Source organism: Accipiter gentilis, chromosome 1 (assembly GCF_929443795.1).
Source record: "Accipiter gentilis chromosome 1, bAccGen1.1, whole genome shotgun sequence".
Classification (NCBI taxonomy): Eukaryota; Metazoa; Chordata; class Aves; order Accipitriformes; family Accipitridae; genus Astur; species Astur gentilis.
In genome coordinates, this window is record NC_064880.1 from 20,808,607 (window position 1) to 20,832,554 (window position 23,948).

The 23,948-nt window shown below is 43.2% G+C and overlaps 1 protein-coding gene across 1 annotated transcript in view; it reads right to left on the reverse strand.

The window, feature by feature from the left end:
- The window catches only part of TMEFF2 (transmembrane protein with EGF like and two follistatin like domains 2), a 132,528-nt gene that overhangs the window by 19,593 nt on the left and 88,987 nt on the right, over positions 1-23,948 (reverse strand). Inside the window, exons 6-7 of the mRNA XM_049794186.1 lie at positions 14,852-15,000; positions 13,610-13,669 (exon numbers count right to left, since the gene is read on the reverse strand). Coding sequence (XP_049650143.1) covers positions 13,610-13,669; positions 14,852-15,000 — 209 coding nt within the window. The remainder of the gene's footprint in view (positions 1-13,609; positions 13,670-14,851; positions 15,001-23,948) is intronic.

Genomic DNA, 23,948 nt, shown 5'->3' on the forward strand with positions numbered 1-23,948 from the left:
AGGGCTACATTGATAAAAATTGCTTTTAAGCAATTTAACTGTGGATTAACAAAGCACGTTTCCATGTTTGTGTGGAGATGCACTTATCATCTGCATCTACCTGATCATATTCAGAGGAACACGTACATCTTATGTAACATGAAGCTGCATTTTCCATCAATCCTCACATTGACTCTTCAGCTACGTGAGTGACTTTTACTGGCAGAAAGATTGGGCAGGTGATCCATGAAACAAAACAGGAGCTTCATTTTGAGAAACTGCTGCAAATAAAAGTGCACCCTAATCCAATTACCAGGCTGTCCCCTAATTCCAATAGGAACTCCAGGTCTGAATGGATTGTTTCCTGTGGAGATCAATGGACAGCAAGAAGCAGTATTTAAAAAGGTCTCTGTCTTATATTTAGGCCTGCCAGCACAACATTATGAGAATTTACTTTTTGGTTGCGCACTTCAAACAAACTCAAAAAATTACAACTGAAAGCAAGTATGAATGGCAAAACTGTCAGAGAGGTTTGATGGAAGGCACAGAGATGGAAAGGTTACTCAGGTATGTGACAGCAAAGACAAGTAGGTCAGGGATGTCATTTTGGCCACAAGGCATTTCCTTCAGTCCTTTTGACAACCTGAAGGTTTTGCACTAATTTTATATTCAGTTTTGATTACTAAAAGCAGTCTTTTTTTCCCCCCCTTTTTTTTTGGGGGGGGGGGGGGCACATGTTGGTAAGGTGCTGCCAAACTGGAGTGTGACACCCATTTGGCTCCCTTCCCTCCTTTCTTTTTTTCCAAAGTAGCATCTGTGCTTGTAAAAACATGCTGCCCAAGAGAATTAATCCAGGAAACTGAAGAAAGAGCTGCAGAATTTGGGGCAAGTGTGTGTAAGAAAATAGGAGACGGAAATAAAAATACATAATTCCTATATGTGGTATTTTTGAATGCTTCCTGAATCATATGCCTGGCAAATCCTTTGTGCATCTCTTGGTTATTTTAGTTGCCAGAACATGACCCTGAATGGCCTGTGACTACTCAGAGATATGACTGTTGTTGGCTAAAAGTGTGGTTTCAGTCATGCTTTTTGCTGCTTTTGTTCGGGCTATTCAGAACAGTAAATACATTTTATTGGCATGTTGCGAAACTGTGATCACTCCTCCAGAAAAAACAAAGCACTACAGTTGCTGAGGGATGAATCCTGCTCTGTCTCTATTTTTACTCACCTGTCTCCCCTGAGTCCTGCATTGTAAAACTGTGATGGCAATGGGTCCACACAGTCTACAACTTTGCTTTCTGTATCTGCCCAGTTCTATTGTTAAAATCTTTTGTGGCTGCTGAGAGGATCAGTTTTTAGCAGACTATACGTTAGAAATTCCTACTCAATAATCAGGAGTTCAATATGTTTCCTTTCCCATGCCTGAAGCTAGAAAGATATCCCTTACTATTCCTAATTTTAAGTGTAGGAGAAAATGGTAAAACAATATAAAATGCCACCCTCAACAAAACCTGCTATATTCTTTTATCTAATTTACCAAAGATACACTTTGTTTCCCATCTGTCATGAAACTCGGCAATGGCAGGACAAAGCCAAAACCTTTGCACGTTCTTGGTTTTGCAAGAAAAGGGTCTAAATTGCGCTGTACCAATTTAAGCTTTTTGTCTATTATTCAAATACCAAAGGTCTATCAGGCAGTAACTGGTCTCTGAGATGCGGTGAGGAGACCACCCAGCACTGCAGAACGTACTTGGTGCCTATCCGGAGCTGAGAGAGACTCCTCCAGGGCACACATAGCACTGAAGACACGAAGCCACCACCTCTTGTCTGATGAGTGCAAACTCTTCCAGAAGCACAATGTCCTTGAAGTGACTTTTCCACTGACCCAGCTCAGACTCTGTCTGCTGACATAAGCCAATTGCAGATCGTCACTGGTTGCCTTGTGATGTCCATCTCCCATCCAACTCTTTTCTTCAGACCCCACAGCTCTCCCCACCTCTACATGTCGATGTATTTTGGTGTGACAGGACACAACGTGAGCGCAGAGCTTGCCCGGCTCTTTCTTTCCATAAAGAACAGAACAGCTTCTCTACACCACAGAAGTCCTGAGATTCATCACTGGTCACACAGCCCATTTTGAAGCACAGCCAGAAGAGTCTATTAAGAACATCTTTTTTATAAATGAATACCTGCATTTACTGTTTTTATATGCCCGCACCCATTATTGTCTTACAGAAGCGTCACAGAAGTGAGCTGTAGAGATGGCATTTGTGTAAATAAAGGGTTTGGTATTTTATCTCAGCGCTCACTCCTAGAGCTAATATTCAAAGTGGGAGAAGCTGAATGGAAACAAAGGGGCAATTTTGGGAAATGGAAAATTTACTAAGAATAAAAATGGATGAAAAAGCCATACAGAGAAATCACAAAGCCATTAAATTCAATGGCTGTTCTGCCATTAGCTTCAGCAAGGCCAGAATTTTACCTACTGCCTCTTTAAATCTTATGCACTCTTATAACAGTATTTTAAACCAAACAGCTGACATCCTTCTGCCCAGCCAAGGCCCTTTAAATCACTGAAATGCAGGATGGAAAAAAATCTGCAGTGCCAGATGTGTCTAAAAACAGTCACAGTTCTTGTTGAGGCAATCTGCAGAGGAAAATGTTTAGCATATATCACGCCTGACAAAACACTAATAGTTTATCAGTTTTGATATTATAGACTAATAACAAGCCCTTCGATGGCTACTTCATTTGCAGAGCACACAGAGACAGGCTAGACTTCTCCTACTTGATTTTAGAACAGTGTTTTTTATTTAATCCTTTCCTATCCTAGCTAGATGGAAGTACACGTCCATTATTAAATGAAATTGAAAGTGAAATACCCCGGGGAGGGGGTGTTTTTGATGTACACCTGACACAGCTTTAAAGCTACAGACAAAATAAAAGAGGGAGATTAAAACCATAGGGAGGGTTTTAATTTTTTTTTCCCTCCTGAAAAATATTTTGCCATTATGTAATGCTGTCTAAAATGGCTAAGGCTGCTGATAGCAGCAGTAGGCAAAGAAGTGCATTTCGATTCAGTGCTGATAACATTCTGAAATGCACTGCCACTGGTTCTGTAATAGCACATTTCGTTTACAGCTGTTGTATTTCCAGGAAGAGAGTTTCACACTAACTTAACGCTCATGGGTACATGGTAAAATGACAGCCCAAGTGTGTAAGAAGTCACCTTGCTAAGCAGGTAAATGCTGCTGGGTTATTAAGAGCGCTTCCACTTGCTCAGTGGTACGGATGTGCGCCTCAAACTGCCAAGGCTGGGTTTCTCCCGAATGCAGAGAAATGCTTCTATGGACAGAAGTATGGGAGAAGGTATAGCTGATATTCAAAATGCTGCATCTCCCACAGAATTTCCTACTTCCTATAAACCATTTCCATTTTTCTTAAGTAACAAATTTCTGTCACTGGTGGTTACAGTGTCTCATACACTAAACGTTAAGAAATACAAAAAGAATAGTTATGTTGCATTGCTCGAACAATCAGTACAAGATGTGGGTTTTAGCAGACGCATTCAATGAAAAGATGTGGAACCATCAGCAAAGTGAAACTGGTGTGGCAAGATATTTGTCTGTCTTTACTCAAATCTATTAAACTAGCAAAAATTGCTACTTGTCTCCATGTAGTCTAATTCTGAAGGTCTATTAAAAATAAACATACCAGCTCCTTCTTTTCTTCCCCAACTGTATTTCTTTTCATTCTACCAGAGGCACTTATACTTCCTGAGTCTAGGTGAAAGACTTTGTTATTTTAAGGCTCAGGTTACCATTTCACGTGCCTAAATGATCAAATTATCTTGTGTTTGTATTGTAATTTGACATGATGATACTCATTCTAGAAAAGATGATGTTTCAGTCAGTTCTGAGTAGCAACTTTCCTTACTATACAACTTATTTATTACAACTGTCATATGCTTTCATCTCATGGTATTTTGATATCTAACATTTCATAAAGAATGCCAAAACATCCCACGAAACAAAATTCTGAAGAAATTCGGTTCTATAAATATTTCAAAATATTTTTTTTTTTACATTTCAGAGTAGATCAAACACAAATATTTAAATGTTGATGTTTCCTGAAAACGGATATTCTAGCATCTCATTATAACTTTAACTCTCAAATCCTTGGGAAGGCTCTGTAATTCCTAACAGCAGATTTACAGAAACTAGGCCTAAAATAGAGCTGCTAGGCATAAAAATACACTGTGGTACTCCTCGATATCCATTAACTAATTCAAACTAGTGTCATGGATGGCAAACAGCTGCTGTGCACCATCTCGAACAGCATCCTTCAAGGACAACTCTTGAGCTAATCAAAGTGCCTGGGGCCCAGAGGAAGGGTGGAACTGAGGGCGAGCGGAATTCCTCCCCAAATCCAGACAACAGGATTAATTTTCCCAGCCTATTCCTTGGGGACGATTGACAGAGTCTTGTCTCAAATAGTTTTTTTACTTTCCTTTCTTGTAGGGGAGGCAAGGGGGTGGAGAAGGGAAAGAAGATGCTATCAAAAGGAAAATGCCTTCACCAAGATGTCAAAAGGCCAAAGACAGTTGGTGTCTACCACCTTCCTGGCATGAGGATGAAGTGCTAGGAGTTACAGACCGATACCTAAAACAGCACCACAGCTGACACAGAGTGAAACCCAGCCGCCGAAACAGAGTATTGGAGAGTCACGTCTGCCACCACCCTGTGCCACAGCAAGTCTCAGACTGTACCTACTACGTGCTTTTGTTGGTCCCAGAGAAGAACCAGCCCGCACGTTTTTTCTAGACCCCAGAGGGAGAAGAATCCAAGCTTCCCTGTGACTTCTGATGTGAAGTGGGTTTGGGGCTGTCTGCAGTAAATTTACGTACAGATCTGTGAAAACCAGACTGTGGCCGCACTCTTCCTGCATTGTTAGATGGAGTTAATACAGAGCCCTGTTATTTAATGCTGGTATATCTCAAAGGGCGGGCCTGCAAGTGGGGGGTGTCTCATCTAAGAAGTGGCAAAGATACAGTATTAACTAGGTGCCACAATGTGATTTAGTCAGATATAAAATGACCTTTTTTTGATAACTGTAAATTCTTTCACAGTGGCAGAGCCCTCATGCTCTGTGGGGCCAAGTATTATGGCACATATTCCATATGTCAAAGGCAGCTGATCAGTGGTTGTGGATCATGTTGCTGGATCTTCATTTCCATAAACCTCTGAAAATAAAGGTTGGGAAAAACAAATTCTGGGAGTGGCTTTAACTAGAGCATAACAACTAGCATGACTGCAAACCATGAAAATGTTTTTCCCAGGGTCCCTTCCTGCATTCATTTCTCCTGCATATCCCTTGTCATTAGAGGTCCTATTTAGAAAGAAGCATCTGGTTAAAGACAACTTGAGAAATCAGGCACAATTCAAGTTGTGTTGAGTTTTAGGGATCACATTTCTATCTGTAAGCAGGAAAGTGTCCTTTTTTTCCTGCAAGTTCTATCTCCCTCTGAGCTTATTCATTTTTCTAAGCAAAACGCAGGTACTGAGCGGAGGACAAAAAGATCAGCAGGTACTGAAAGGCTCAGATTTGCTCAGGAAGATGGGTTTCTATGCTCCAAATAAGACAAAACATATGTAAATGATACATGATGTGTTTATGGACTGGCACACTAAATGGAAGAATCTGTAGAAATGCCTATGTGAACTCAGATCTGCTCATCTCTATTGCACATAAAATTTCTGGTTTTAACCATAACCTTTTAACAGAACAAAATGTTACAAAAGACTACTTACATGATGGTACAAGGGAAAAAACAACCAGCAAGGTACACGGTCTTGGGGAAGCAGAAGAAGCGGGAGACAGTCTTTGGAGCAAGCTATGAATTTTGCACAGTTCTGAAGGAAACCCCAGATGGAGAAATATACCTGCATTACAGACTCCACCCTCACACCAAATCTTGATGAAGCTTTACTTCTGAATTCATTTCCAGGACTTAAATACTTCAGGGCTGCTAACCAGTAAAATAGCTTGGTCTGATTTCGTATTTTTTAGGCTGCCCATGCCAATATTGGTTACAAGTTGGTACTTGCTTCCTACAGATCAAATTCTTAGCCTGGACATACTGAATTTTCAGGCTACTGAGCTTCTACACAAATCAAATAGCTTGCTTTATAATGTTCACTCATGACATTACTGAATTTGTTTATTACGGGAAGAAAGCACAAATGAATTCTGCAACTTCTGATTCACATTCATTAGTGACTAAATTAAGGGCTAAGCTTTAAAGGCACAAATGGAAATGCTCTTTTTCCTTGAGCTACATCAGTCTAGGTAAAGAGATGTCTAGCAGTTCACCTGAGACCTAATTTAAGTTTTAATGCTAACAATTACAGGTTCCATGAGCATGACACTGGGAAATCGTAAGTAATGAAAAGGCACAATTTCTCTCATTATAAAACCACAAAAAAAAAGAAATCCCCCCAAACAAGGCACATTTTACCAAGCTTAGCATATGTGATTCAAAGTTAACGGAGAACTCTCATAAAAAGTGAGGTATTCTCTTGAGGCTGGCAGATTAAATGAGCAATATTTCTCTCTCCCTATTGCTTGTTTTTAAAATCTCCATAAGGCTGTTTTGATTTTGCATGCTTCTCAGGAAAAGACTGTTAGGAGTAATTGCTGTTAAATCACATGGCGTGGTGCTCCGGAGTGCTGCAGCTTCCTTCCTGGCATGGGACTTGTTTGTGAGGTTATTATGTGACCTCTACAACAGCGTGCCCATCTCCTATTCCAAAAATATTATGTAGATTTCAGTAAGATGGAGCCAAGCAGGATCTGAAGATAAATTTGAGAGTGTTCTATAGAAGAAAAACACTTGGGGTAGCCGACGCTGCAGTGCCTACCACTAGATAAATGCATTAATGCCCTGGTTTTTCATATTTTAGAAATAAGGCATCCGGTCCTCCTGATGACACAGAAAAATGCTGGAGTGAGACTTCCTGCACTCCAACTTTTGAAAACCAGGAGTTAAATTACAAAAAGAAACAGCTGCAATTTTTCATTTAAAAAAAGTACCCGGGACAAGTGAAGGTTTGGGGGCCAAGTGAGTAGTTGGGACTGACTCTGCGGGCTACTCAGATTTTAATTCAGAAGTAGGTGACAACAAGATTTATTAACCTACCAGCTGGCCTCTATCTCTACTTTTTACATTTTCCTCTGGATATCAACAACAGTGGAGGAGCTGCAAGGCAGTGGAAGGGCTGGAGACCACCGTGATCTCTCTCTCACCTTTGAAAATCACTCAGAAGAAACCCAGAATAGGAATAGTTTTCTTATCTGTGTTTTATAGTACTCCATATATTAAACTAAGCTACACATAGTTATTACTCCCGAGTAAACACTATACTACTTTCCATGATGGTAAATTTGAGCTTGATTTTGGAAGCAATGAGCTGAGACATTTCCTTTGTTCTATTTTTGAAAACTTTTCTGTCAGGAGTGCCTGGATTAGGTGGGCAAAACAATGCCTTCTCCACCTGAGTCTATTAGGAAATTATTTTATAAGTGGAGACCGGCCCTGTTCTTACACCATCTTGAGTTTATGTGCCCCAGACTTCAGCTATTTGTAGACATCTATACTGCTGAACAATCAGACATCTTAAAGGACATTCAGGCCTGTGGGGTGTAATATAGTCACACCTCCTGAAGGGAGGTGCCCTCATTGCTTTCCTCAAGTCACAGGCCAAAACCTCCTAAACTGTACAGCCTGAAATACAATTTCTACTGGTTTTTTTTTCTCTTTATTTTGTAGAGCTCATCTGCCACCTTTTGTGGACTTTCACTGTGCATAAAACTTAGGTATATTTTCATAAAACCTTGCACTTGTAAATGCAACTAACAATTGCAGCAACATTTAAAAGCTTCACATTTCTTAAAGAATATATCAATTGTATTATTCTTCTACTCCCAAATGCCAGGAGCGTGTGTGCCTGTGTTTGAGCGCAGGTGGAGACCGCAGCTAGACAGCATTCATGCTGCCACACAGCTGTCAAAATATTAAAATGTGGTTTTTTTCAAGTTTTAAGTGATTTGATGGAAAAGCAGGAACGCTTCCTAAATAATCCATTTGTTTAGTGTGACAACCTCTGACTTGGAGTCTATGGAATCGAAAGCCAAGCAAATCTGCATATGCAAGGATGCAATTTCCCCAGCATTTTTACATAGCTGCAGATGAGAAATGGTTTCTCTCTAGCTGTGATGGATGTGCAGTGCTCAGCTCTATGTCTCACTTGCTAATTCCATTAAGAAGAAAGGAAAGCCTGGTTCACAAAGGCAGAGCAAAACTGCATGATAGTTTATATTCCATAGCTAAGCTCTGGGGCTTTATTATTCTTCACCAGTTTAGGCAATGGCTGACATGGTAGTAGACACAAAATTCAATTTAAAGGGACAATGTCAAGTGGTTTGCACTCAAAATTTAACCTACTTTGAAAATGTTATAATCTGGAGAAGGAATCTAGTTTGAAGTTCTCGTATTTTGTTCCTGGGGAAAAAAAAATATGTCACTGTATAGAAATTCAGCACTGCTGTTCTGATTCCTGGCCGCTCTCCAGGCCTATTACAGACAATGAAGACTGTGACTGAATTCAGTGGGCTCTGTATCGAGCCTGGGAAGAAAGGGATGCATCACACCCCAGTGCTTCTCACATGTGCTGGGTCAGTGCACCGCTGCCAGTTCTCCGCATTTTCTTTGATAGGCACGGCTTGTTCTCCCACTCAAAGGGATTAGAAGTTAACGATGCAGAGTCAGGGTTTTGGTAAAGTTTTAGGATAGTTTTCTTTCCTCAGATATAAATATTACGTATTTAATTTGGAGACCAATACTCTTGGACTTTTGAAGAGACTCTTTGAAGAGTCCAAGACTCTTCTTTATCCTTGGAGTAGGCAATCTGTGATGGCTCCCGTGGCCTTCATCCCACAGCCCTGGCCCAGCCGAGGGAAGATGATGTGTTGACACAGATGGATTTTGCCCTTTTTGGTGGAGCGTTCAGTTTGCTTGGGCAACACAGCCATCTGCCGGATTACTTGCCTGAGCACCTCCAGTAGTGCCAGGAAGGCCCCAGTGCCAGAAAGTGGTCTGAAAAAGATCCAAGCCTGTCATGTAGATTTGAAATCTCATGGGAAACCAGGAGGGAGAGCAGGGAACAGAGCAGCCATGAGCAGACGTGCAGCATTTTGTGCTCGTTAGCGTTTCCTGGGCACAGCAACAGCATCAGCAAGAAGGGCCACGGCACTGCCTGTGAGAGAGTCACCGGACTAGCCAAGATCGCAGACGGCACCACCCAAGGCTTCTGCCGAGGGAGGGTTTAGCGCCACCGGGGAACCCAAAAAAGTGGCCCAAACTGATCATTTGCGGATGCGCGTTTTTTACCAAAGGAGACTATCAGGCCTGAAAACGCCTTCTTCCCCTTTCCATCAGCTTTGCTGTGCTGCTGGCGTTTGGCTGCTGAGACTTGATCTAATCAATGCTCATATAGGGAGGTTTGTCTGGCCTGGAAGATGATATTATTGAATAGGTCTATCAAATTTGTCAGTGTCTCCGCTGACAATTTTCATGAATATATAATATTGAAATATGGCTCATCCATACTGACTTATTCTTTATAGTGCTCAAAATGGCTTGAAAAAAATCTCTGTAATCTGATAATGAGAAAGGATAAAATCAGTTAGGGGGATAATTGCTAATATCCAGATCTTAAGAAGGGACTATAAATATTGAAGAATAAAAATAAATAGGCAAATGAATAAACAAGATGAGAACTCCTTGATTGCCCAGACTCTGAATGCAAAAATGCCACCGAAACAGCCAACTTCTTTACGCATATAATGAGGAAATTCAAGAAAACATCAGTCACAGGACTTTCAGCGCAGGCACTACATTCCAAAACATACATTACGCTTAAAATGTTTAAATGCAAGATAAAGTGTATTTCTATTGGATTTGAGGGGAAAAAACCACTAAAACCGAATCTTATTTCACCAACTTGATCAATGCCAACAATCTGCCATTTGTTGAAAAGAGTGAAAATCCCGCCAAGTCTAATAAATACTTTGGGGGTTCAGAAAATTGAGAGGCCAGAATTGCACAGAGAGAAGCACAAACACACACGTGTACAGACGCTGTGCTGACATGTATTGCATATGCAGCCATGGCAAGGGGGGACTGATGAACCTGGAGAGGCAGACACCATTACAGAAGGGCCACCTACGGCTTACTCTCCCCACATTTGCTTTGCTGAAAAAGGGGTCACTGCCTTCTGGGTGTCTCTGACATTAGTCAGGCATTTCCAATACTAAAGTAAATCTTGTGTGTGTAAAGTGAGAGCCCTTAAAAAACCAAGGCGATACAAACTTAATGCAAAGATTTACGCTCCAAAGGAACGAGTACTCTCTGAAAGATTTGTGTGTTCTTTGCAAGTATCAATGGGCTTGAAAGAACAGGAGGTAGCAAAGACACTGATTGAACAGACGGTTTGAATAGTTCAATATGAAAAAAATCAGCTGGGTGTTGGGACTTGTGGTTGTTCACAAAGCGGCTGCCTTCCTGGGACCCCACATTGAGCGTGCGGGGGTGTTTATGGAAAAACCCACACCACTCAGCTACCACAATCTCTGCAAAGAGCATTTGGCACTGCTGCATTAGCATAATTGACAACATCAATTATGCCCACTGCTATTTTCTCCCCTGGGAAAGTCAGTCCGTACGAGTCAATGTTTTTAAAAGCATGTAGTGCTCACAGTCTCAGCAATTTTTAGCGCCATTAAATGGTAGAGAACAAAGGTATTCTCTGGAAAGGTGCAGGCTCAGGCAAATTGCTTCAGAGGCACAACAGCTGAGGAACTGCTGCTTTTTCACACACAGCTTCACATGGTCAGGGCAGCATTTCCCTTCTGAGATGATACGAAGGTGGGAAAAAAGTGGCACGTACCACATTCCTACAATGGCCAACATCAAATGTTTCTGCACTTGAAAGAATATGAGGACGGCATGGAGCTTCCTGCCTGGCAAATGCTGAAGCCTGAATGTTCACTGAGCCTCACTTTTATACTGCTGCCTTCCTTCTCACCATTTCTGAAAGGCTGGAGCTGTTAAAGCTTTTTGATACAGCGGTCCCTTTCTCCTAGGGTCTCCCGGCAGGGTTATGCCACAGACATTTGGGGGACGCTGGAGGCATGTGGATTGCCCAGCATGAACTTGCAAGTTTCACCCCGCATGCTGTCACCGTATGTAAAAATGGAAAACTTAAGCAAGAATAATAGTTAGGTGCACCAAAAGAAGACATCAGCTGGTGCAAGTGACTGTGGTTCAGGTTAAATCAATGGATGGTACCTGATGAAACCCACCCAGGGGACACAGTCACTGCCCTCGAGAAGCCCACTGGGGCCTGAGCCGTACCAGAAGCCTCGAGGAGCTGCTTGCCAAGGTGCAATGATGGTGCTTCCCTGTGCAAAAGAGGTACCTACTGGACCTCACTGCTGATTCAGGATGTCTCCATCCCTCCCACAGCTTTAGGGGAGTAAGGTGCCCTGTCTCCTCTCCACAGGCCCCCGCCACCTCTCGCTGGACCTTTTGTTCCCACACTCCTTCTGACCTCTTGGCACTCGGAGACCACCTCCACTACAGACCTGCTCCTCTGCGCCGCAGCTCTGCCGTCCTCCCTGCCCAGTAACCCAGTTTCCTCCCGTGTTCCCTGCTCGACTCCCAACCCCTGACAACGTTTTACTGCAATCCATTTTCTTCTGCCCACCATCTCTCCTCTCAAGCGTGGGCTGAAATATCATCTCTCTCCTAAGCAAGAGCTGTTCTCTTCCTCCTGCCCACTTGAGCTGAAGGTGCCTTCTGTGCACCTCTTCCTCTGTGACCCATGACTCGGCTTTCTCTCGTCGTCGCTGTGATCTACTCCTCCTCCCTAATCCTCAACCTGCCTTTCCTCCCTTCTTCTTACAACTCGGTTGCGTCATGCTTAAATGTGCTGTCCCCTCTCTAGGTGATGTGGGTCACTGCCATCCTAATGCTAAACCACAGGACAGTAGCAGAGGAGGACAGGTTGCACAACATTTAAAAAGGGGCTGCAGGCCTTCATCTTGTCTTGGGGGTGCCAGTGCTCTCCTCAGTTCTCCAGCAAGGAAGAGAAAGGATTTAACACAACAATATTACTTGCCTTTATTTCTAACTTAAAATAAATAATTTTGGCCTACTTCTCCATATCTCCTGTCCATCACAGGGTACAACATCAGCCTTTCCAGCCTTTTAAGAAAACTGACTGCTGCCTCCCAGAAAAAAGCTGAGAGTAATCAAGGGTGTGGGGGAAAGACTGAAGGCTTTTCTGTCTTTGCATGACTCTCTCTTCACCCATGGAAGGGCTCCTTGCCAGTAGGAAATACCTGGACGAGGGCTCCTCTTTTGGAAATGAATCCCAGCATTTACTTTCCACAGAAATTTCTACTCTCTCTGCTTCATGCTGCAGCCACCCCTAACACCTAGCACTCCTCCGCCTCACCGAGACATGATTTATTCATAGATCTATGTTTTAATCATCACGCACCATTTTTAAGTAGGAACAGAACAATCATTTCTAACGGCTGGGTACCCTATTAACACAGGGACGTCATGCATAAAGGGCCCTCACAAGAGATGACCAGCTGAATCAACTACTGTCAGAGGAGTCTCCCAGTAAGAAATGTTAAGACCTGTGAAGCCATCAGCTGGATTTCACCTAAGCCATGCAGCAAGCTGCTCGGGTAAAACCAGCAATCTGCACCTACTCTCTCTACATATTTTCAAACCACAGAAATATCACAACCTTAAGCAATGAATGCATCACCTGACCCATTTTCACAATACCTTCCCAAAGGCTTGAATTGTCAGTGTGAGCTGTGAATATCTGCATGCACGTGCATGTGTGCACGCGCGCACGCACACAAATTCAATTTCTAAATCAGTCCTCCCAGGCAAAGGGTGTAAAATATGTCTCCCAAACCTCACTAGTATTTACATGTTTTTAATTTCAAACACCATATAAGGCTATTCAGCCATTATATTTTATTGTAGCTTCTAAATAAATGAAAACCATTTATCGCTTAGGAAAAAAACATTTTAAGAACCTTCTTAACTTCATAGTTAAACACCAACAGGTAATATTAACTATTATAGCAACGTTTCATGGTATCACAGCTGTGCTATGCTCTGGATTTTCACTTTCTTAAACCTGCATATCGTGACAAAAACATGCATAATCTAGTGCACTGATTCAATAACTTTCATAATGTCTGCTAATTCTGGCAAGTAGTTTACAATACTTATTTCCACTGCCAGAACAGGTGTTTTATGGCCAGAATATCTCTACGTTTACAAAATTGGAAGAAGCCCATTTATTAAGAAGAAAAAGCGTTTCTAGCAAAAGAAAGAGTAATGCGAAGACAGTGTTTCCTTAAAGTAAACCAAGAAAACCATACTAGAAGATGAGAACACCTCACCTTAGGAAACGGAGGACAAAAGAGAATTAGAAAGTTCCTGTGAATTGTGATTCTCACAGAATAGGAACCGTACCTGCATAATCTGTTCTTGCGTAATGCCCATCTTCTGATTTTGTAGTTGTTGTAGTATTATCTGTGTGAAAAGAAATATGTTGAATTGCTTGGGGAGCCTGTACTTGATACAGACTATACCCCATCCACCAGTGCCCAGGCAAATGTAGCTTCTCTTGCATGCACAGCATCGCTGCTGGCTGCAAGGCTCCCCTGGGTCTGCCAGGTGAAAACAGCAGGATCCGGCTTTTTGGAATGAAACATGAAACATCTTCCATTAAGAAAACACATTTTTTTCTAACAATACGTGATAACAGATTGCAGTTGGGATAAATATATCAGTATGAAGCAGGAGTTGTCATTTCTGCTCTATTTGAAGTAATTGGGGAGTTTTAATACGTAGCCTGAAATGAACTGCCATGTAGGGTGGTTAACTTTAAAGAGATAGGAATAAACTAGAATGTGTTTAATACACCTGTATGGTACGTCCTTGTAAGTAGTTGTACTGGGGATTTATAGGTCAGAAGCTAAGGGGAAAAAAGCTGTTAAGAGTCTGAGCCTCGGTAGACACTTTATTTACGGGAGCTATTTAAAGGCAAATTTTCTTCATTTTTATTTTAGAACAAAATAAGACTTTTTAAAGTCAGCTCAAGGGTTACAGTTGATGCAGTAGCCCATGAGCTGGGCACAGAGAAGCATGGCATTCATGGAGAAACACAGAGAGTCTTCAGCTGCTATTAGCAAAATTTCCTTCCAGGCACCTTTGGCACCTCATGGGCCCAGCACAGGACACGTGAGAAACAAGCACCAGCACTGTGTTTGGGAGCACGTCTTCGGCCTCCTGAGATTGTTTCCTGCTGCTCCAGTTAAGGGAGCAACAGAGGATCCATCCTGGGTGGCAAGATGTGTCTGTGGGGCTCTCCTGCTGCCCTGCTCCAGCTCCTACCCAGAGGGCAGAGCTCTGGGCAAGCTGCTCTGGGCAAAGTACAGGTGCCTGATTTTGAAACCAGTGCAGGGCTGGACAGTCCCCTGCCGCTGTGGGCAGGGTGTGGGAAGGGTTATGCGCACCACTCCTCACGCCTCGCTTGGCATCTGTACCGTGGAGGGCTCTGCTCCCTCCTGCAGCCTGTGCTCTACACTATAAATTGCAAGAGTCTAATGGAAATGTAAGAAGTGCCAAATAAGAAGCCAGCCCCGGTTCTTTTTTTTTCCCTGAACAAAAATTGAAAACATTCTTTGAAATGAGTTTTGTTATGAGAGTTACCTTGACATCGACCCAAAGACATGACTTCAATTTTCTCCTGTTTCTGGCATGATGCCTCTTTGATTTGACATGCATTATCATAAGATTTCCCATCGGAAGCGCAAAGAGGATTGAAGTTGGTTTGAGAACAGTCAATGTTGCACACACACCTGAAAAGATAAAGAAAGAGAAAAAAGAAGAGGCTAATATGAGAAAGTTTTTTCGTGACATCATAAATACATCTCAGAAATAAAAGTGTTTGTATTTTCCTGACTGCACAATGCAAATCAACAGAATGAAAGTGGAAAGTTCTGTCAAGAGGTCATTTGGAAATGAAATGTGGGGAGAGGGAAGAGACACAGAAAAGAAAAGCAAGCAAAAGGAAAGGTAAAAAAGAGTGTTATACATGGAAAACTGCGCCACAGCATTACCACTTGTAATTTCATGTAAACCAAAGAGCACCCAAGCAGATATGTCAATAATTCAAGCTACTGTGTCCTCTTGCAATTAAAGAAGCCATAAAATTTACCTCTATTGAGGTGCTGCCAATCGTATGTAACACTGTATAAATGTGGGTTTATATTGATTTATGATTTAATTCTGATAATAGTTACAGCACCTAGAGGCACTCTGTTCATAATAAAAGATGTGATACTGAGGCCTCATCTCACCCTACTGGGATAAAAGCACCCGCCAAGACCGAGACTGACAGTAGCGACGCAACTGTCCTCACCCTGTGCCTAGGGCTGGTGGGATCTCCCACAGCTCCTGGATGCGGTGAGGCTACTCAGTATTAAAACCAGGGGAATGCTGTTTTTAGGAGAGACTTTGTGCACAAGCACTTTCTGAAGCATTTGAATATCTCAGCAATCAAAAAGCCTTACCCAGGTGTCACCCAGGAAGGTCAGTGCCCGCTCACAACCTGGCAACGAGCTCTGTGCGGGATGAAGGCTCCCACGGCCGAGAGCAGAGCGTGGGCAAGCGCGGGTAGGGCAGTGGTAGCCCTGTCCTCAGGGAGCTTAGGGCATCTCCAGAGCCACAACCACCCAGCTCGTGAGCTCCTGGGCTGCCCTGAGACAAGAACCAAAACACAGTGGGGGATTCACTTCAAAAGTCTGGTCTGGATCTGAACTAACACACTAATGTGGACACGTCCTGATCCCAGCAAGCCTTGCCATTGCTCAGAAGATGGAGAAACCTAATTACTTCCATCAACAGCAGGCTGCAGCCTTTTTTCTTTAGGTTTCTCCTATTTCATTATCATTAGTGATGTCAGACACCCTTAGGCATCGGCAAGGGAAAGGCATGCTAATCTTCTGTCCCCCCGACCGTGCCATGTAACAGACAGCTCAGCCGCAGCAACGCTTGCATTAACACCGATGTGATCCTGCTCGGGGACAAAGCCAGAGGTCTTAACCTGGCAGCTGCTTCAGCTCCTCTGAGCACGTAATTGTGCACATGCTGCTATCTAAACTCTTGCCGGCTCCTTCTGACATTTAAGGCAAAGTAATGTGACCGATGCTCTATCTCCAGCCCACTGGTTGCGCTGAACCTCACAGCGCCGACTCCATAGCTCTCCCTTTGGAAAGTTAAGCAATGGAAATGTCAGCCCCTAGCCTCGCTGCTTGATTTAAGAAAGTGTTTAAAAGTCAGTTCACCTCCCATTCGCAGCAGACATCTGGACAGCTTTGACCACTGGAAGTGCAGAGGGATACACACAAGAGAAAAACTTCGGTGCAAAGAGGAAGCACAGGAAATTAGACAGCATGGGCCAGATTTCTCCAACACCCCCTCTGGCCTCTGGCCTCTGCAAACGTGCCCAGGGTGATGAAAATCAGTGGAACCAGTACTTGTCTTCTTTTGGACTTTCTTTACATTGGATAGGTCTGTTTTCCCCAAATGTTCACAAAATACAGAAAACTTCTGCTCAGAAAGAGGCCAATGGTGAAAAGCTGTGGTTATAAAGTACATGATTTTGTAACTAGTGGAAGAAAAGAGTCTAGCTCCCTGTGTAACAATTTCACCACACTGATGAACAGACGGAATGTAAGAAAAAAAATCCAGTCCATTTCCTAAGAACCTCCTTATCACTGGAATAAGAATGTTCTGCTCCACTGAAATATTAACCGTTGTCATTTCTTCCCACATCCATTTCCAGCTTCCCACCTTAGTCAAATTCACTTCATTAGGAAACATTTACTGCTCAAGTAATAGTAATTCTTTCCACGTAGCTCCACCATTTGCATTTCAGATGGGACACAATCAGCCATATGCTCCTTTTTTGTAATAAAACAGCTCAGAAACAGCTTCACTTCCCTACATTTTGCCACGAAAAATGAGCGTAGGTTAATATATATTATGTCTCAAGTCAAGAGAAAATTAAGTCAACAAGAAAATTAAAACAAAAGGGTGCTCTTTAGGGGAAATCTAAGCAAATTTGGATGCAATTTCAAAAATGCCTAGGGGATGTAGGAACCTATGCTCAGAGATAGGCACTTAAGAGACATATTTTTAAAGGTGTTTAGATGCTTAAAGATGCATGCAAACACTTTGGGGGGGATTTTTGAAATCCCAGAGACCTACCTCCCACTGATTTCAAAGACCGTTTCAGAGCCCATTAGGCACTTATTTGCATCTTTTGATACCTTCCAAAAAACAAAGTTCCAAAATGACTTGTCTGACCTCTTTCACTGAAAGTGAGAAGAGAACGAAGATATTTCTCAACTCCATTCTAAAATCTTAACTGCGAGAGCAGCCTTTCTTTCCGGGCAAGATCTCCATAGCCGCACGCTGCATTATGAGGACGCACCACGCAAGCACCATGAACCCCGCACTACTTGTGCTGACGTCAGATTGCTCGTGTGTGAGGGAAGGCAGAAAGGGACACCCTCCGGATGACACTACTTGCTCAAGTCTTATAAGATGTCCTGCATGAAGCCTGATTTTCAGGGTTGACTAGCTGGGCGGTGAAAACCACCACAATAAACTTGTCACCTCAGTCTCCTTGCTGCACGGATCTGTGCATCATCCACCCCTCGCACAGTTTTCAGTGGACAGCTTCTAGCTTGCATCGGCAGTTTCTTAGTGCTTTTGCACTTACATACTCAAATCCTACTTTAAGGCCGCACAATTAAGTCAACATCAAATATATGTCAGGAAATGCTAAAGGTAGGATTGCATCAGGAAGATTAATGTGCCTGGGTTGCTGACTCTGTTTAATTTATAGTGCTCTTCTTATCAGGGAAAATGACAGCATATTCAAACATGTTTTTTCAAACTAGAGGAACGAGCAGCCTGCCATTTCAACCATGCCCCCAAAGTCCAGAAGAAGAAATTGCCGAGAAAAAGGTGGGGCATTTACTCCAAACGTGCATGCCTGGGCACATGCGGCCACAGAGCATACATCATTCTTAAGCGGGATCCACCAGCGATGTAATAAATACAAAACAAATGGCACTTAACATATCTGATTGAATGAAATCCTGTAGCCGTAGGTAAAGGTGCCTTCACTTCTTGAAGCATTATAAAACGCAGAAGTGGGGCTGTCTCCTATTAGACAAGCAGAACCAAACTGAGACGTCCCCGCTTGGCCCCCAGGGCGTACATTAGGTGAGAGTCCTAATGGTGTACAAGACTTCAGATCCTGTGGGACACAAGAATCCCCTACCCCAAAGAGAGCCTCACCCCAACACTTGTCATGCCCAGAAATCCAACCCTTGTTGTGCCCAGAAATCCCATCCTGCCCCTCTCTAGCACCCAGCGCTGGTGCTTCCCATCTCACACTCAACCCGCACCCTTGTCCAGGCTCTGCCCCGCCAGCTTCTCATTCTCCCAGGAGTGACAAAATCGGAGCAGCCTCACCTCTTTCGGCCGCTGGCTGTACTGGTCCCAGGGCTCTCCTCTGGTCCTCCTGCCCACACGGGGCTGGCAGCACGCAGCCCGCTGCCACGGGGCTGGCCGGCAGGCCGCTGCCTGCCTGCAGCCTCCCGGTCCCCAAGGCACTTCTGTACGCCTCTAATTGTAAGTAATTTGATCATTTGACCATTTTATCATCCTGGCTGTAACTTCTGATTATAGTTATATCAATAAATCTATCTGGTTTCTGTGTTCCTAAGCGTAGCGCTGAAGAAAGCTTGGCAATATAAAGGCTGACTGAGCTTTCCTCCGGCTCAAGAAGCGGTGAGAAGGTCAATGAGGCCTCCTAGGGGGTCACAGGATGAAACTGTACCCAAGAGCATACACAAAATACACATGTAAGGCTTAACTATGCCTTCTGCAGTCAGGAGAGCATCTTTAAAAGCATCTGTGAGGAAGAAGTGCTTCCAAGATGTCAGCCGATACCCTGCAGCTCCCCTGAGAAAGGAAGAAATACTGAATGCTGTCCCACAGGCCCATCGTATCTTTCAAGTAATGGGCTCATATGTTAATTGGTTAAAATTTGGGCTGTCACTGTAAACAATCATTAAACAAGGCTCACTTTCTTATGTCTATTCTTCCAGGTCATTATGATAGTCTCTGATGAATTCCACTTCTTTTATATGCTTTATTTTATTCCATTTCATTTCACATGATGAAAATCTTGGAGGAGCTGAACATCTAGCAATGCACTTAGTTATTTCAGTGATCACGAAAGCAAAAAAACCAAAACAAACTAAAAAGACTGTCCAATGGGGACACATGGCCACTTCCTCAGGGGATTTTGGGCTAATTCCCCCAGGCGCATCCTACAGCACAGCTTGGCGACATTGCTGGCCCCTCTGATGAAAATATCACATCAAGGCAGGACTGGAAGGTCTCTGCAGATGCAGGTGGTACTAGCTAAGACGCTGGAGAAGCCCACAAGGCTGCTTATGGGAGGGCTGACACAGCCGAACGAAGCCTGTGGCAGGTAGGATGCTGGTGGGCACCTCCTTATGCCTCGTTACTGACCTGTGGGGTGCAAGCCACTGCGCTTCTGCCACTGAGCTTCTGTCAAGGCAGTAACTTCAATAAATGTACTGAACAGCACAGGGGAACCCATGTGCATTTTGGGAGTGGTTGTCACTATTTCACCTGTGTAACATGCTTCTCCCCTTCCCAAGGAAACGAGAAGAGCGCAGAAGTAGACCAGTAGTTATTTCCTGTACAGATCGTGGCCATGAAGAAAAAGCTGCCCAGACCTCAGAGAGGTTTGTGTCCCAGCAGTGATGCCAATGTGCTGCATCAGGCTGCTTGGCCAAGCTGGAGCAGCCGACTTGGCTTTTTGTTGAATTAGTCTCTGTAAAAATTAATGGGGTCAATAAACCAGGCACGGGTGAGTACACTGGTGAGCACACAGGCTCCTAACTCCCCACTCTTCTACAAGTAACATATGGTATTTTTTTCTGGGCACAGAATGTATCTTGGCCTGCAGAGAGCATGCCACTGAAGAGAGGCTTCACGGCTATGAAGGACTGTCCCTGGAGGGAGGAACTGCGTTTTAAGGAGGTGTCTCAATAAAACAAGAGAATGGCTCTTTGCCCATGAAGTGTAGGGGAATGCTATAATTATATTTCCTTAGTTCATGAATAAAGTATAATCATTAGTGACAGGGCGATGATAAAAAGAACCCCACTCCATGCTTTATCTTTACTCCTAAGACAACTATTCAGTCTTTGTTTTCAGCAATGTATTACTGAAAAAGAATTTAAAAAAATTACTATGCAATATCTGTGCGTAGAACGAGGAAGGTTTCATATGTAGCTCTGATGGGAAGGAGGATAAATGAGACAATGCTTCTAAAAGAGCAGTTTCACTGGGAACAGACACAGGCATATTTTTGTCAGGGCAAGATAGTAATGGCAGTTCTTCCCTATTCAACATCTTTTAATTAGTCCTCTGCAGTTTGGAAACCTGAGAGCATTGTTGGTACTACCTCTGTTTATTAAAGATTCATATTCAGACTTTGCTGGCCATGGGTCATTTGCTTTTTGGAACCAGAGCAACAGAAAATTGTGTCTGAGATATCTGCAAAAAAGTACTTAATGAAATGACTAACGTCTTCAGCCAAGTGTCTAGTTGATTACAGGGTCCAAACAGCAGAACAGCAATAAATCTGCCACAAAGAGAATTGTCAGTCAAGAAAAAAGGCATAAAACCAAACAGACAGGGAAGCGAGAGCTAAAAATGTGGAAATGCAAATCTAGTGTTATTTTTACTAGTCAGAGCTCTGATATTTGAGCGCATATGCTAATTTGGTCAAGTGTGAGATCCCACCATGTCTCAGTGAGCACTATTTTACAGGGAAAGTGATGTTCCATTCTGCAATCATTTTAAACGTCGTATATTTTCTCCAGGCAAAAATAAAGAAAGCAAGGAAAAAACCAACAACATTTTGCAGCATAAAAAAGCCCAAAGCCTTCCCTTTGCCATAAAACAGTGTATAAATAAAAACACGGTTGTTGTACATTTATGATATTTCCACCAGAGACATTTCTTATCTTCCTCTGTTCTGACTAGAAAACGGTGATCTGAAACTCAAATTTCTGGTTGGATGTCAGTACGGTCCTCTCCAAGCCCCCTGCCCCTCTGAGTAGGACATTAAATGCCCATTTAAAGCAAACCTGGCAGTATACGCCTGCATAAAGAGCCTGGCGATCAGTCCCAAATGCCTTCTCTATCATTTGGATTCCTGCAAGGTTTTTCTTTCTGGTACACGGGGCATCTTTGTTGACATTACCAGCAGGCAAGTTGAAATGAAGCCAGGCTTAACATTACACCTCAACATTCGAACACGCATTGTACCGTGGTTCAGCCGCGTGTCAGGAGGCTGGTGGGAGTGCTCATTTACCCAGGCAGCTTTGGGTATGTTTAATATGTCTCAACACAACACCACGCAGAGATACTTGAACTAGCTCTAAGCTGGGACTGGCAAGGTTAACCAGGCTGGGCAGACCCAGCCTCCGGGAGCTCAGCTAGCCCGTTCAGACCGTCTGTGTGCTGCGGCATCGCGCCTTGTTAAATCACACTGCCTGCAATACCCCTTTACTGGGGAGCGGCGACACATCACCTCTGTTACCCACCTTGGTACCACGTCAGTCATCCTCAAAGCTGCCCACACACACAGGCAGCTAAATTGGATTGCTCCAGGGGGCTTGTACGCCCCTCCGTTTCGGCATCAGTCCCAAAAGGACCACATAAATACCAGCCTCTTCCTCTGACCCTCAGCTCATTTCCAAGTACACCATTAAGCTTTGCAGTAATCTCATACAGCCCTGTAGCAGCAATGACTTGGTACAATTATACCCATTTTACAGAGAGGTAGGTTTTAGTGTAAAGTCCTGGCCCCCTCAATACAGAGTCAACAGGGATTTTGGTAGCTTGGCCAAGCTCGTATACGCTACAGTGGTCCCTGCAGCACGTGGAGCACAGCCCAAGAGGATGGCACCCAATGATGCCTCCAGCCAGGAGACAAAACTGCCTGGCATCATTGCCTGGTTTCGCATACAGCTGAATGTCAGGTACACAGACATACGTATATATAAAATAGTGTATACAAAATATATTCATAACGCACACAGGCACACAATATTTTGTGCTTTCTATGAATCATACCCTACAACCTGCCTGTGCTTGCCAGGAGATTGAAATCCTATCACCGTGCTCTTAAGAACATCATTAAGAGGCTTAAAGAATAGAGACGCTGCGTGTCTCCTTCAAAACAAACTTTGCTGTATTTTTGAGGCTGATGCAAAACTTTAGCTGCAGTGCAGAACAATAAACAATACATATTTTATAATGGCAGCACAAAAATAGCATGCGATATTTCTTTCCTGGGCCTGCTAGTGCTTCTCTTCTGCTTTAAGATCACAAGAGAAGAAAAAGCACGGCTTATTCTGAGTGCCTTCCATTCAATGTTATTTATTTATCTAATTTATTTTTCCTTTTTGTCCTTTGCAGCCCAGCTTTTGCACTAAGGGCTTTAGCATGTCTACTTTTCATGGTGGCTTCCCTGGGATATTTTACCTATTTCAACTGTTCAAATGTTTATCTTCACCAGGAGTAAAAGAAGAAAAGCTTGATTCCCTCAGGGTGACGCAATGTTTCTGCATGGCATTTCAATAGCATCCTGTTATTCAAACAATTAGAAATCACAGACACCATGCACGGAATTATCAGCATACTGCATAGAGATTTTTATTATTATGTAGTGCATAATGAAAATGATTTGAAGGACCCCAAAGCATCATAACAGAAGGAAGCGCTGAATAATCAGGTGATTTTTATTTTTTTTTGGACTGCAAGAGACCAAAATATTGTTTACTGGACATATGTCAAGCTAAAATGCACTAAAGTGGTGAATATATTTGTTGATGCCCTTCCCTGCATACCAAATGCAACATACTCTGGGAGGCTAGCTGGAGCGCAGAGCCAGGAGCTAGGGCAATTGCCATACAGCTGCCACGCTGCTGCTGCTGCTGAATAGCAGGGAGTGACTCGCAATATTTAAAAATGCATATGGATTTTTCAGAGCACATTTGCTATGACAGCTCACGGAAGTTGTTTCAAAACGGTTTCGTGGACCGCTCCTGGAGGCACCTCACCTTGGAGCTGTGAGGAGAGCCGCCCGGACGCTGGCTCCTTCCTGGAGCCAGACCAGCTCGGTGAGGAGCTGGTCCCGTGCTCCACCAGTTTTCAAGGCTTCATCCTGGAGACCGCAGCTCACGAAATCTGCTTTAATCTGCTGTGCAAGGCACTGCAACTCAATTCCTAATTCTCCTTTCGTTTTTTTCCCCGGAACTTTCTTTACTAAGTTTTCGACAAAAAACATCACAAACTTCACCTTTGCTTCCTTCTTACAATTCAAAGCACCAATTATAATATGACCTTCATCTGGCTTCCCAATGCCTCTAGTGCCCTCAGCAGTACATTGAATTGTATGCTAACACCTTTAGGGCAAAATAAATGTCTCATTTTATTTTGTTTTAAATATCATTCCTATTTGAAAGGAACTAAGTTGTGCAAAGCAGTCTTTGCTAGACTGGATGCTTTAAACCCAAGCAGAGAAACTAGAGAATTATAAGGCTGACAACTGGGTTTGAAGAGCGATGGAAAAATCCTCACACTAGCTGTGTGACTGGAGACGAAAATTCTAATTCTG